Raw genomic sequence first — 14,191 nt, forward strand, 5'->3', positions numbered from 1 at the left:
GAAGTTCTTGAGTCACTTTTCTACTGTAATTTTTTTTTAGAATGTTGTTTTAATTGATTTAATTCTTATTGGGATTGTCTTAAGAGTCAAAAAAATGCTAGAAAAATATGATTAATAATCCGGCAACTTTTAGGTGTTTTAACACAATGTGCATTGTACCTTCCTGTGCATACGTTTTGTCTTGGTACTCCATCATAGCACCTGCACCTATGCTGTATCCAGCTTCTGTGTCTCCTCACTGTTCCTTCCTTTCATTTTCCACGGTGCCAAACTGATCAAATAACCAGCAAAAGTTTATTAGTCTTGCTTAACTCTGCATACAATAAGTAGGGAAGAGGCCTGAGAAAAGGAGACACATTATGGAGGATAGATAGAAGAGGAAAAAGGGAATTGAACAGAGGAACTTGGGAAGGGCAGCCAAGGAATGAAGCATTTGCCATGTGTGAATCAGGATGAAGGTAACAGAGGTCAACGTTGCAGAAAAGTCATGTATGCTATTTTTAGATAGCTCAATTAACTGCTGTTGTTTGGTATATAAAATTTTCCGCATAAATTTTGAGAAAATGATAAGTTCTTAGAGCAACATATGAACACCCTCAAGTCATATACAGTTCAACTGGCTGTAGATCTGAACTGGCAATACATGCCATTGAGATCTACCAATTGTCATGAAACTTATTCAAGCGTAAGAGAGAGGGGCTTTATCACAAGTGGGTCATGTTTATTGTTGTCCTCTGCTTTTTCCTTCCACTTGTCCTCTTGTGAATTGTTTTAGCTGATAAAGACTCCAGCTTAGTGCAAGCTCTGAGTTCTCATTTGGGGTTTCTGCAATGTCTATCATTTCAGGTTTATCGCTTGATAGATACCGCTGGAATACGGCGCAAAGCAGCTGTGGCTTCTACTGGCAGCAAGACAGAAGAACTGTCTGTAAATCGGGCATTTCGTGCAGTACGGCGATCAGATGTAGTGGCATTGGTGATTGATGCCATGGCCTGTGTTACTGAACAGGTAAGTGATCTTAAGGTTTTACTTATCACCTATTTTAACTTATTTAAAGGTTCATGACTGTTTCAGGTGCTACACATTGCCCTCTAAAAGAAATGTATTAGTGAACCTTTCTATCACGTGGTGGCGAACTGATTTCCTTGTACATGCAGTCTTCTTTTCCTCAACAAACGCCAGTGATGTAAACATTTCCTTTTTACTCATGCAGCATGTAAACGTTCTTGAAGAGGGATCTTGCCCTTCCAGTGTTCTTGCAATAACTATTGGCAGTTGCTCAATTGATCAAGCACTTGCAACTCTTTGTAGAATCTTTATAGAAGCATCAAGTTTTAGACAACACAATTTTTACTGTTGCTTGTGGATATTAGAGAAGGTTACAATTATAAAGAGACTAACACTATATTGGGCTTTCACCCTCTGACATTGTTCTCTCCCAGCTTTCCTGTGTTCCAAAATCAAAGCTCCCTATTCACCTGGAAAAAGCAACAATTAGGCATCTGGAACTTTGAAGCCAATGAGTTTTTAAGCCCAAAATCTCAATCTCAGGAAACCATAGATTTGCCAATATTTTTCAGCTGACATGTGATTGTAATTTCAAATAAGCCTTACAGTGGAATACTTGCCATTTGTAGAACCCAAAAAATAGCAAATCATTAGCTACATCATTCCTATCTGGGTTCTCAACAGAGCATCACCAAGTTCTTATGCCTTGGAATTATTACATGAGCCCATTCTGTCCACAGCTATTATTTAGTTGAATTTGCGAATTCTTTACACACACACACACACTCCATTCTTGTTCTAGGGCCTGTATTTGTGGCTATTGCATGTTCAATGCTACTTGTCAACCCATTTAACTGGTCTGTGTGCTGTTTACCAGCTGCGTGATTGGTGCTCCTGCTTGAGGGGTTGTGGATGGAAGATCCAGAACAGTCTCTAATGGTTGCTAGGCCTGTTTTGCATGGTTGCACCTTTGCCAACCATTGAAAGAAAGTCTGATCAGAACTACACAAGCTACTGCTTAACCTGCCTTGCATCCATAAGCAGCAGCAACTCCTCCACCTGCTTTGCATTAAGAAGTTCTTGCACGTGTATCTAGTTTTGAATGCTTGCAGAACTGGGGAGCCTTGCCAAACCAAGGGAAACGACAGACATTATGTGCTACTTCTGGTAATAGATGTATTGGTTGGGTTACTCTGCCTCTACCTGTCATCATAGAACAGATTGATAATGATAGGGGGAGGAACATAAAAGGGGTACCTTCCACAGTTCTCAGACCTCAGCTGAACTACTGTTGGAAGTTGCTAGAAAGGTAGTTAATTACAACTTGTTTTTTCTAACCAACGAATTTTGGTGACTTGCCTTTCTGCCGTGCTCGAATTGATTCTCTTTTTCTAAACTCCAAATGGCATAGCACTCAATCTGTTCCTGAACTCCAAATGGCATGTGTGCTCCATAACAAAGTGATTTTCTCTTGTTCAAGCTGAATATTTCTGATGTTTGGTCTTGCTTATCCTAGGATTGCAAGCTTGGTGAGAGAATTGAACAAGAAGGGAAGGGTTGTGTAATCGTAGTAAACAAATGGGATACTGTTCCGAACAAAGACAACAAGTCGACCATCTACTATGAACAAGATGTGCGCAAGAAGCTGCGGGCTTTAGACTGGGCCCCAATTGTGTACACATCCATAACTACCAATCAAAGAGTCAGCAAGTAATGTTGAATGTATTTGTTAATGTCCTGATAAAGCTTTCCTTTCATGATGCCCATAAGCTTACCACAACTTTTGGTGGAATCTTGTTGATCTATGTAGCTTTAAAGCTAACTACTCTGTTCCATCTGGTTTTGTTGGTTGTGTTGGCCATTTAGAATACTAGATGCAGCAATTGAGGTGGAAAAAGAGAGGTCAAGAAGATTGAGCACTGCTGTATTGAATCAAGTGGTTCAGGATGCCATGGCTCTGAATCCACCACCGAGAACAAGAGGAGGCAAGAAGGGCCGCTTATACTACTGCACCCAGGTCTTTATGCAAAGTCTTGAAATAGTACTCATTCAGCTAAGTGCCCAAATAAAGAAATTGTAATTGGAGCTGGATGGCAATAAGGCATCTTAGTATCTTGTTCTCTTCAAGTTTCAACATGAAAACTCTGAACATAACCCACAATGTTGCATGCAGGCAGCAGTACGACCTCCCACATTTGTATTTTTTGTAAATGAATCCAAACTGTTTCCAGATGTCTACCGTTGCTACATGGAGAAACAGATCCGAGCCAATGTAGGCTATCGTGGAACCCCTATAAGGCTGCTATGGCGGAGCAAGAAGAAATCTGACAAGGAAAAATCATTAAAGGAAGCTGTCAATGTTGGGCTTATTGAGGATGCTGATGCTGTAAGTCTCAAGGCATTCTAATCTGCTCTTCTCTTTCATAACAAAGCACCCATCTGGTCATTCTGTAAGTCTCAAGGCATTCTAAGATTATTGGATACTCGGAGCAGGAGCCTGGAATTTTGTAGTGACAACTCTCGATAAGCTTCTCTAGATTGTCAGGATTCTAATCATTTGTCGGTTCGCATACCACCTTTGTTGTCATCGTGCCTATATTAAGACATCTATTGTGCTAGGTATTTTAAAAGGTTTGAAGGAATGCTAAGACACCTCTAAAATAAAGCAGTTGGAAATAGTGAACAGGAGGGTGTGCGAGTAGTTAAAGGCCTAAATCAACAAAGGTTACACAACAGGAGATAGCAAGCTCCACAAGAATTTGCAAGTTGTTAGGAAAAGAGCGAACAGAAGAGGATTTGCATTTCGGAGTGCTAAACCAACAGCAGAGGACTTGCATTTTCCAATGCTAAGCATAGCGGGGGGATCAGAGGCATTGACTTGCCTGCAGGTTGCAGAAGCTGCAGCTACAGTTTAAACGACATCACAAAAACAGCAGAGGTCTTGGTGTACAGTAATCTGTGTGATTCTGAGCAACAATATACACAATGTGCCATTATCTTAGTGCTAATCGTTCAGTCGAAATGAATTTCAGCTGACAGGCTCACTATTTTGGCTGCAGCTACTTATTGCTGCTGTGTAATTGACATTGATGATTTTTTACATGTGTTATTGTCGTATTTTATTTTTGCAGGATCCACATGAAAATGACTAGTGATAAAAATTGCGGTATAGAGTTACTTACTGGGTGGGAGATTATTTCATATAAACATGACTGAAGTTGAGATGCTATATATGGAGGCAAAGGGCTCATCCATATACTCAAACAAGGGGAAGCGGCAAGGGTCAGGATTCCACAGCCAGATATTAACGTCTTCAAAAGCCCAAAATGGACCTATGCTCAAAACATCACATACATGTTCATGAACAATACTTACAAAATGGAAATGAAAATGTAAATGGAAGCAATTTGCCTATTGACTTTCTAGGGAATTCAACAAAAGGGAGGCAAAATGTTCTTTTGGCGAATGGATGGATGCCCAATCACGCCTCATGGTAAACTAGAAAATAAGCTATTTGAATTAAAGGAGCGTGGCGGATGGCCCTTATGGTGGGTGATAATGGCTTGGATTTTGCTATGGCATCACTATCATAGCCATAGCCTTGTTGTCCCTTTGGATCTCTACAGTGCAATCTAGTATTACCCTCCGAGAGAGAGAGAGAGAGAGAGAGGGGGGGGGGGAGGGGGAAAGAGGAACATGTTTGGGTACTTGGGAACAATAAACGAAAACATATGCTTATGCTTACAATCATAGGGATTGTAGGCATATGCTACTATCCTATGCAAAATGATCTCTCAATGATTTTGACATGTAGGATCCAAGTTGATCAAAGAAAATCACCAGAAATGATGTATTGATGAAGGTAAGGATATCTGCCATGTGGTGGTCGTAGACAGTGCATTCATTGAAAGGATATTTCTCGCTGTTAGTTACGATGGCTCAAATTCGTCAGAGGTTGAAAACAGTGGTTGAATGCTCATAGTGTTGCGCTTTGCAAACTATGCTTGCTTGATTTGATGCGATCTCCTTTGGCATGTGGATCGTGCGTTAGTGCCAGGAATGAAGTAGTGTTGGGCAAGCTCGTCTTGGAGCTATCACTGAAGAGATTTGTAAGAACCCATTCACGCATTAGATGCACCTTTGCCTTTGCCCTCTTGCTCATCAAACGTTAGCAAGAGTTTGAGGACATTTTTCAGTCTTTTAGCATGTAGAGAGTGTGCTCCACCAATGAGGAAAAGGTTGTGGTGTTTTTTTTTTTTTTGAAAATCAAATAAGTTTGGCATTTTTTATATTGTTAGTTTTATTGAAATGAGTAGAGTAATTGTCAATTTTTGATAGTAAAGTAGAGTGATTGTCAGATTTTAATAGTAATGTTTTGTTGTCGTATTTCAGCCAGCTTTGTTGCCTCCATTTTGCATCCTTTGGAAGTTTTGTTTATTTTCTCTCCACTCAATCGCATGATTTTGCCCTCCATCTTTATGCTCCATGGAGGTGTCTTCTTGGTGTAGAAGACCTAGTGCTTCCATGGAGTCCATAGTTACTTTCAATACACTCGATGAGCAGGATAGGTGGATTCCCTCAACCATAATGAAGGGAAGTTGGATAATCATGCAATGAAGAAAGTGGAAGAGATCTTCGAGAGTAAACTCTTTTTTATCATGTTGAAAGGGCATAGTAATGGATTTTTAGGCTTTGTGGCTCCAAGAAAATAAAAAAAAGTGTGCTGCATGTTTTCATGCATAAGGAGCTTCACCTTGAGCCCATTGCTTATAATCTCTCTCTCCATAGATCAAATTGTTGGTGCATTTTGATTGTATGTACTTTTTGGTATAAATAAAGATCCGTGTTTTTTATTCACCTTGTAATTGACAAGACCATTTGATGTTAACAGACTTGTATTCATCAAGCATCTAGGAGTGGCAGATAATAGAATGTGTGATAGATGTTTTGGATATCATCCACGACTATATTGGTGAAGAGCTTTACAAGGGGATGACTAAAGCGGCACTAAGGTTGAGAGGGGTTTATTCTTTTATGACCATTTTTACATACCACCTCCCTCGAGTGGATAATGGGAAGTCTTGTCTAGTCTTCTTCCAAATTTCAAGAGGAGAGAGTGGTCATTACTAGATTCTAGAATAAGTGAGTTACAAGTGCGAAGTTTTTCACGAGGTGCAAAAATACCTAGATCCCAACATTTCAAGTAGTCAAAGCAAAATATCCACTTTTGTATATTGCCATTTTTGTGGATTTTTTCAACACTAAAGTTCGGACTTTAAGAACCATATTCATAGTGAAGCGTCCAGATGTAGATAATATCCTAGAGTTTGTGAATGTAGGTTGAGATACAAAGGCACAAGATGGAATCACTTGCAAGTTGCAACTAGATTTTATTGTTTGTAAGTATATTGTCACTCAAAACTTCATCATGTCACTTTTATATAGAAGATGGCACCATATTTGTGAAAAATTGGTACCATTAGACCAAGACATGATGGAGTTTTCTAAAATTTCCTTACAAGATATTGATATTTGGTTGGATTGTGAACTTTTGATCATTATGAAGATAGGGTTTGTGCACATTACGATAATTGAGGATAGACTTGCATAATGAATACATCAAACTTTCTACTTCATTTAGCTTTTATATTGATGATAAAAAGGTACATTGCTATTTGTATTGTTTATCTTGCTTTACATTCACATGATCAAAGGATTTGTTTGGATCATATCATCTCTAATTACTTTCTCAATGTTTGCGAGGACCCAATAAGAAAAGAAAAATGCTTTACATGTAAAGAGAGAACAAATGATGATATTCATCTACATTCCCATTAACAACTTGTTAGAGCTACGCCTGAGGATTGCACAGCCACAGGACCACATGCATCTACTTACAAAATTCAAGGAGATGCACCTAAAATCAAGGCTTGGATTGTGAAAGAAAGATACATGTTATCATCACCTAAGAAGCTTATCTATACTCAGTAATCACAAAATGAAGTTAGCCTCACTCTTATAAAGAGATATAGTTGTTGCAATGACAATGATTTGAGATAGACAAAAGCAAAGAGTGAAAACATAGAAATAGAACGGAAGTTGTATAGACATAAAATAGAATAGATTGAAATTTAAGTAACACAATTAACATTTGGATAGCATATTTTCTAGCTCTCAACACTTATTTTGTATTCTTGTATTATTCTATACTTCTATCCAACACTATCTTTACGTGGTTTTCTTTGTCCCAAGGTACCAAAATTGGTAGTTTTTAATATCATTATTATTAGTCTCATTGTATTATTATTGGTAGTCTTGGTACTTTTGAGTACCAAATTTGATAGTCCCACTATACCTTTTTGTGGTATTTGGATACTTTGTGTACATGATAAATAGCTTCATAAATGTAGGTTTCTTGTGCCTCATTTGAGTAATCCCTCATATTAGTGTGCCTACTTTGGGCTATGAGCAAATCACGTTAGAGCTAACTGTTGTTAAGAATGGCATCAAATTTGAGTAGTCTACACTTGGAATGTCATGACCAAGTGATACAAGGACCATCATTTCAGGGAAGTGTCTCTCTTGCTTGGTGGTGACCCATATGGCGTTCAATGCACAAAGGGTCAATCCCAAGTGAAGTGGGGGTCTTTTAGCCTAGAGAGAGGCCTTTTTCACTTGGTGGTGATCCTTGTGGGGTTCACTACACATCCATTTTCCACAAAAGAAAGGTAAACATTTCATAAGGCTTTCTTTTTGTATTTCCATTTCATTTATAAAGTGGGAAATGAGTATTGAAAAATTACAATGCGAAGGCCTTGAAGGCTAAGTTCAAGGGTCTCCTCGAGAATAGGGACCTAATGTTCAAGAGTTGGGTCACCTGCAAGGGCAGTGAGGTCCTCAAGGTTGTCATTGGAATGGGTGGTGAGGTAGTCCTCGGGGTTGTCATTGGGGTGGGTGATGAGGTTGTGGCTGGGGTTGGGAGGTTTGAGGTGCCTCTTTTTGTATTTCCATTTCATTTATAAAGTGGGGAATGAGTATTGAAAAATTACAATGTGAAGGCCTTGAAGGCTAAGTTCAAGGGTCTCCTTGAGAATAGGGACCTAATGTTCAAGAGTTGGGTCACCTGCAAGGGCGGTGAGGTCCTCAAGGTTGTCATTGGAATGGGTGGCGAGGTAGTCCTTGGGGTTGTCATTGGGGTGGGTGATGAGGTTGTCATTGGAATGGGTGGCGAGGTAGTCCTTGGGGTTGTCATTGGGGTGGGTGATGAGGTTGTGGCTGGGGTTGGGAGGTTTGAGGTGCCTCCGCTATATCATGTCAAAGAGCTTTCAATCTTTGTGATCCCCTCTCCACCACTTGCAGCCTATTCTCTATAGCTTCTCTTAATTCAGCCATTAATAATCGTCTTTCGTGGGTGGCCTCATGACCTCGTATGGTATCTTTTCTCTTGTAGAGTCCTTATTTGTTCTTGTTCTTGCTCGTGTCTACTCTACATTCTCTCTCTCAGACTCATCTCTCTGCAACACCTCCTCTATGTGGCACTTGATAATTGCATCTGCAAAAACTTGAATGGTGATCACTTTGAATTTGTAGAATTCAAACTCTGAGTCTCTCCTCTCTATATCAATATCTTGTGCCAAAGAATAAATTACAAACTATGAGCTTCGATTGGCAAAACAAGCTTGCATCATAAAAACCATTCACAATTTGGAAGATCATACATGACCTACAGAAGGAGAAATGTGTTGAGGCACGCCCTCCATCCACAACTGATGTCTCAAGGGCCTTGTTGTGGGACATGTACAATCTTTGTAGTTAGGTTACATAAAAGGGTTGTTACCAAAAAAATGCTCTCCATGCACGCCACAAGTTTGCACCCAGTCCTAGAGACACATGTGAAGTTAGTTTAGGGATGACACCTTCAAAGACCAAAAGCTAAATCTCAAAGGAGAGATGCAGATACTTTCTATCAAGCTCTTGCATGGTAGCCCTTGTTAGGAGTATTTGTCAAATAACAAATGTTTTGATGCACATCATACAATATCAGACTCTAATGAAACCTATTCAATCATCAAATAATATAAATCACCAAAACAAAGATAAAAGAACCAGGTGTACATACTATTTAATCAAGCACTTACTTTTTTGATGGTACAAAGGAAAACAACTTGTATATCATTGATTGACATGTAACTCCATTGCTTCAAAGCATCTGCCCATGATACATCATCGTCCTGTAGAGGACCTGACAATAGCAAGGCAAGACAACATATTGATCTTTGGATCTCTGGTGGCAGCAATGATATTACATAGCTATCAAAACCAAGGGGCATGAAAAAAGATTATTAAGACAACATGCCAACAAGATAAAGGATTGAGATGCTTGGAAAACAAACAGTGAAAACTTACTATTGGAGGGTAATAAGGATGGAGTTGGTCAATTCCTCATCATTAGGATAAGCAATCACTCCAATGTCAACATCATCCAGCTCCACAACCTCCTACTTCCCTCTCAAGGGTATACTTGCTCGAGAGGGGGCCACTGCCTTGCCCATCCCCACCACACACTCATTGAGGATGAGATTAAACTTGTTATCGAGGGCGAGCTTGTCCTCCTCAGAACTAGTGGATCTGGGGGGGCTGAGGTGGAGGTAGAAGTGCAAGAAAGTGAGGAAGAGAAGGGGGCTATGCACTTGTGGAGTACGATTACAGGTGATGGGGCTCGGCCTCAAGGGGCTCATCCTTGAGGGGCTCTGTCTAGAGGGGCTTGTCCTAGAGGGGCTTCTCTTATAGAGACTTGTCTTGTCTTGGAGGGGCTTCTCTTGTAGAGGCTTGTCCTAGAGGGTCTTGGCCTTGGGGTCTTGACTTGAAGGGGCTTCCCCTTGGGGGGCTCGCCCTTAGGGGGGGGGCTCAGCTTGAAGGGGCTTATGCTTAGGAAGCTCAATGTGGAGGGACTCGTCCTTGACGGACTCCTCTTGGAGGGCTCGTCCTAGAGGGCGTCGAGGGACTCAGGGTGGTGGGGCTAGGACTTGTGGGCTTGGAGGGGCTTGTCCTAAAGGAGCTCAATTTGATGGGGCTTTGTTTGGAGGGGCTTGGCTTGGAGGGCTATGGCCTTGGCTTGAAGGGGTTCTTGAGGGGCTCGTCCTAGAGGGCTGGGACTCAAAGAGGCTTGGAGTGGTGGGGTTCATCCTGGAGGGCCTTAGGGGCAAGACCTAAAGGGGTTGGGGTGGTGGGGCTTGTCTTCTTGAGGGCATGGAGGGGCTGCTGGTCTTGGACAGACTCAACATGATGGGAATTGGGGTAGTGGGGCAAGGCCTGGAGGCACTTGGGCTAGTGGGGTTGCATCCGGATCTTGGCCACCTGTTGGGCCACTTCTCATTATTTTTGTGAGTGTGTATCTCTCTTATGTGGGATGGGGATCTTAGCCTGGTTCATCAACAATGAAGAGGTGGGATGGCAAGAATTTCCCGCACGCACCAGTTTGAGATATCAATAGGATTCAATAGTTTATTATACCGTAGTTGCAAGTGGCACAAGTTATGGAAATATTTGGGCCTAACCATCACCTTGTGATCATGGGTTGCAAGAAAATATGCATCCTTTAAAAATCCACGAGGAAGTCCTCTACAATATTGTGAAGAGATAGAATTGCAGACATGCTCCATCTCATGTCAATGCACAATTCGGGTCACAGATTTTGCAAATTAATGTTTGGAAGTGCATGCATGGTATAAAACACAACCTTATTGAGATGAAAATGTCACGATGGAGTTAGTGCTGTGGTGGTAGAATCTCTTTGTTTGGCAGCAAATTCTTGGTGTAGATGGATCAAGGATATGCTCCTTTTGGGGCATGCTCAATATGAGGGCTCAACAAACGGTTAGTTGTGGGTGAGAGGTAGTGCAAAGGACCAGGTGAATGTGAGAGTAAGAAATCTACAAAATGTGTGCATAGTCTAGTTTGGAGGAGTTATTGCAGTAATTGGTTTACAACGTGAGGATCGAGTATTTAGCACTAATATGTTAAGGGTGTGGGCATCGCATATACTGAGTGCTTTTGCATTAACAAGAGAATTTTTAGTTTTGTGTTTTGGATGGGTTTCCATTGGAACATGATGCAAGGCGCCGTCGAGACACGTGCTTATTTCTAGGGGTTCAAAAAAAAGTAACAATAAAGTATTGTAGGATGAGAATATCTGTGTACATTATTCGACCATTGATCCTCACTCTCCATTGATCAATTTAGGTCGTTGATCCTCGTGGGAGATAGTGTTGTGGCCAACCGTCACCACTAGGAAAAAGGAAAATAGAAATCATGTGCACTCAAACACAGTATGAGTCACCACTAAGTGAAGGAGGATTCTGCCTAGGCTAAAGAGCTCCCACATTGCTTGGTTTTGATGTTGTATCCACTTGAATGCAGTATGGATCACCATCGAGTGAGGGAGGCCCCTCAATGGAGCAATGGGAAAAGAGCATTGCTTGGTGTTGACCCTCACGTACACTCAAACACAGTATGGATCACCACTAAGTGAAGGAGGCTTCTTCGTAGACTTAAGAGCTCCCACATCACTTGGTTTTGATCCTTGTATGCACTAAATGCAATACCATATGATGCAGTATGGGATACCAAAGTGTCGACCATCATACGCACTTGAATGCAGTATGGGTCACCATCAAGCAAAGGAGTCTTATCCTTAGGCTTAAAAGCTGTCACATTGCTTGGTGTTGACCCTCATATGCCCTTGAATGCAATGGGGTCACCACCGAGTGAAGGAAACTTCTCCTTAGGCTTAAGAGCTCCCACATCACTTGATTTTGACCCTTGTGTGCACTAAATGCAGTATGGGATACCACAGAGTAAGGGAGGCTTCTCCCTAGGCTTATGGGTCCCCACATCATTGATGTCAACTCTCGTGTGCATTGAATGCAATATGGGTCACTACCAAGTGAAGGAGGCTCTCCTTAGGCGTAAAAGTTATGGTTCGGTAAGTATGGAACCAAATGTGATGTGTAGTCACATGAAAGGAAGCCCCCCGAACTAAGTAATCAACACTGAGAGAATGAAGACTAGCCATCAATCAGCTATGTCACACTAAGTAAAGAAGCAACCAACATACAATCATCTGAACTATTCTCCAATACATAAATCTCCTCAATCTTGACAATGGATTTAATGTTGCATTGATCATCCGACGACTTAGCATTATCATACACTTTTCCTTCATAAGATATCCTATCACATTTATCCTAATTTATATTATGGCACTTTGACAATATATATCCCTATTGCCCACAATAATGACATGTAAGAGAAGACTTAGGACTGCGAGATTTTTCGTGACCTTGCCCATGAGGTTTAGACTTAGACCTATTCTATTGTGGGTCTCTACCCAATAGTCATAATTGCCTCTAGCAGCATTCCTACATCTACCTATAAGAGCATGAGAGACGCGGAAGGCATCAACATTCTTCGTATTAACTTCCTCAATGAGTAAAGCTTCCTCTATATTTGAGCATTTAAAAGATAGTAATAAGCCTTCCAATGGCTAAGCAAAGTGAGCTCTAATTGATTAGTGGAGCATCCCCAAGCATCATACATTATCCCAACATTAAATCTTCAATGAATAAGCATCAAAGAGGCATAAACATTCAAAGGTATGCTGCTCCAAAATGTGAATAACAATGGATGTGCATTAGGGGAGTATACCTCTAGCATATTTGGTTGGGTAGAAATGCTTTGGTCTTTTCAAGTTATATATATTTAGTTTGCATCAGTATAAGACATATATGCTTAGTGCTTACAATTTTAATTGTGATTTGCATCTTTTGGTTATATATTTATGTCTATAATCATAATAGCGTGAAAGCGTAAATTTACAATGATTGTCTATGGATTGGCAAGGTTTGAATTTGCAATGCCAGTGGGAATGGCAAGGTCCAAATGAAAGTGTTCCGTGAAAAGTAGGTCTACATGACATATGTATATGTATATACATATACATATATATACATATCCTAACACTAAAGAAACCTACATAACACAAAGTTGGAATTAAAATGGCATATTAAAAATCAAAAGAAGAAAAGCTTACTGTAAGAGGGGAAATAAAATAATGAGAATAAAATACCAGCTACACTAGCAGGTATAAAAGGTGTAAGGGATTGCATTTTTTAGGATCAGATTATAATAATACAAGTCTCCATCTTCTCCCTCTCGAGCTTTCATGGCTATCTTCTCTCTCTTCTTGTCTTTCTCTCTCCTCGTCACTCTCTTTCTCTCTCTTTTGCACACACACACACTCTCTCTCTCTTCTCTCTCTCTCTTGTCCTCTTCTTGACAACTGATATCAGAACCATAGGTTGTTGATCTAGTTGGCCAACATTCCATTCAGTTATCTTTTTCTTTTAGTCACACAGATTTAAGAGCCACAGGTACATAGGTACAGACATGACATGGAGCAGCATTGCAGTTATCAAGGAATTTTGGACCACCAGGACTGCAGGTCTAGTACATTAACGGAGTCTTGGACCAAGTTTGGTGGTAGAAAGGCTAGAGTTAGTAACTCATTGGTCATTTTAGGCCATTTTTTAAAGGTATTTTCCTAAAAACAGTGATAACAGGAGTAGAAGAGGGAATAGTTATTGTTTTTTTTAAAAGGGAGTCTTTCTCTCTCTTTCTTTTCAAGCTTCTCTCAAGCTTCCATGGAGGAGATCACCCCATTATCTCCACTCTACTCCATTTCGTATGCCATTTTAGTGGTGGTGGAATTATCATCATCATGGTTCCTTCACAGATCCTAAAAGGGCCTCCTCATGATTTCTTCAACAGACTAGAAAAAAGATCAAATATAGGAGCTCAAGGCGTCCATGTAAGGCGTAGGCAAAAGTGTTGAACAGCAGGCTTTATCCAAGCATCGTCGACATTTATTCTTCTGTGATGTAGAAATATTAGTTTTTGGCTTTGTATCCTTTGCCTTCGGCTTCGGCTTCATAGCCTTTGTGGCTACTGCAGCTGCCTTCTTCGGCTTCTTCACCCCGGCCTTTACTGCAATTTTAGGCTTCTTCTGCACCTTCATCTTTGGCAACTTGGCTACCACAACCTTCTTCCGCTTCTCTGCCTTCTTCGCCGCTATGCCTGCCTTTGGCTTCTCCCTTGGAAAAGTCGTCTTCTTCTTCGCAACTTT

The 14,191-nt window shown here is 40.7% G+C and overlaps 1 protein-coding gene across 3 annotated transcripts in view; it reads left to right on the forward strand.

Annotated features, from left to right (window-relative positions):
• The window catches only part of EMB2738 (GTP-binding family protein), an 87,282-nt gene extending 80,911 nt beyond the window's left edge, over positions 1-6,371 (forward strand). Inside the window, exons 7-11 of one of the 3 annotated variants that reach the window (XM_087666483.1) lie at positions 847-1,008; positions 2,525-2,718; positions 2,875-3,025; positions 3,182-3,394; positions 5,401-5,832. In XM_087666483.1, the coding sequence (XP_087522609.1) occupies positions 847-1,008; positions 2,525-2,718; positions 2,875-3,025; positions 3,182-3,394; positions 5,401-5,469 (789 nt within the window). In that variant the 3' untranslated portion in view covers positions 5,470-5,832. Of the gene's footprint in view, positions 1-846; positions 1,009-2,524; positions 2,719-2,874; positions 3,026-3,181; positions 3,395-4,139; positions 4,690-5,400; positions 5,833-5,899 lie in introns of those variants that run through there. The other 2 variants (XM_087666484.1, XM_087666485.1) reach the window with 2 other exon arrangements.
• The last annotated feature ends 7,820 nt before the right edge of the window (positions 6,372-14,191 follow it).

Source organism: Lygodium microphyllum, chromosome 25 (assembly GCF_053477565.2).
Source record: "Lygodium microphyllum isolate KBCC chromosome 25, Lygodium_microphyllum_v1.1.10, whole genome shotgun sequence".
Classification (NCBI taxonomy): domain Eukaryota; kingdom Viridiplantae; phylum Streptophyta; class Polypodiopsida; order Schizaeales; family Lygodiaceae; genus Lygodium; species Lygodium microphyllum.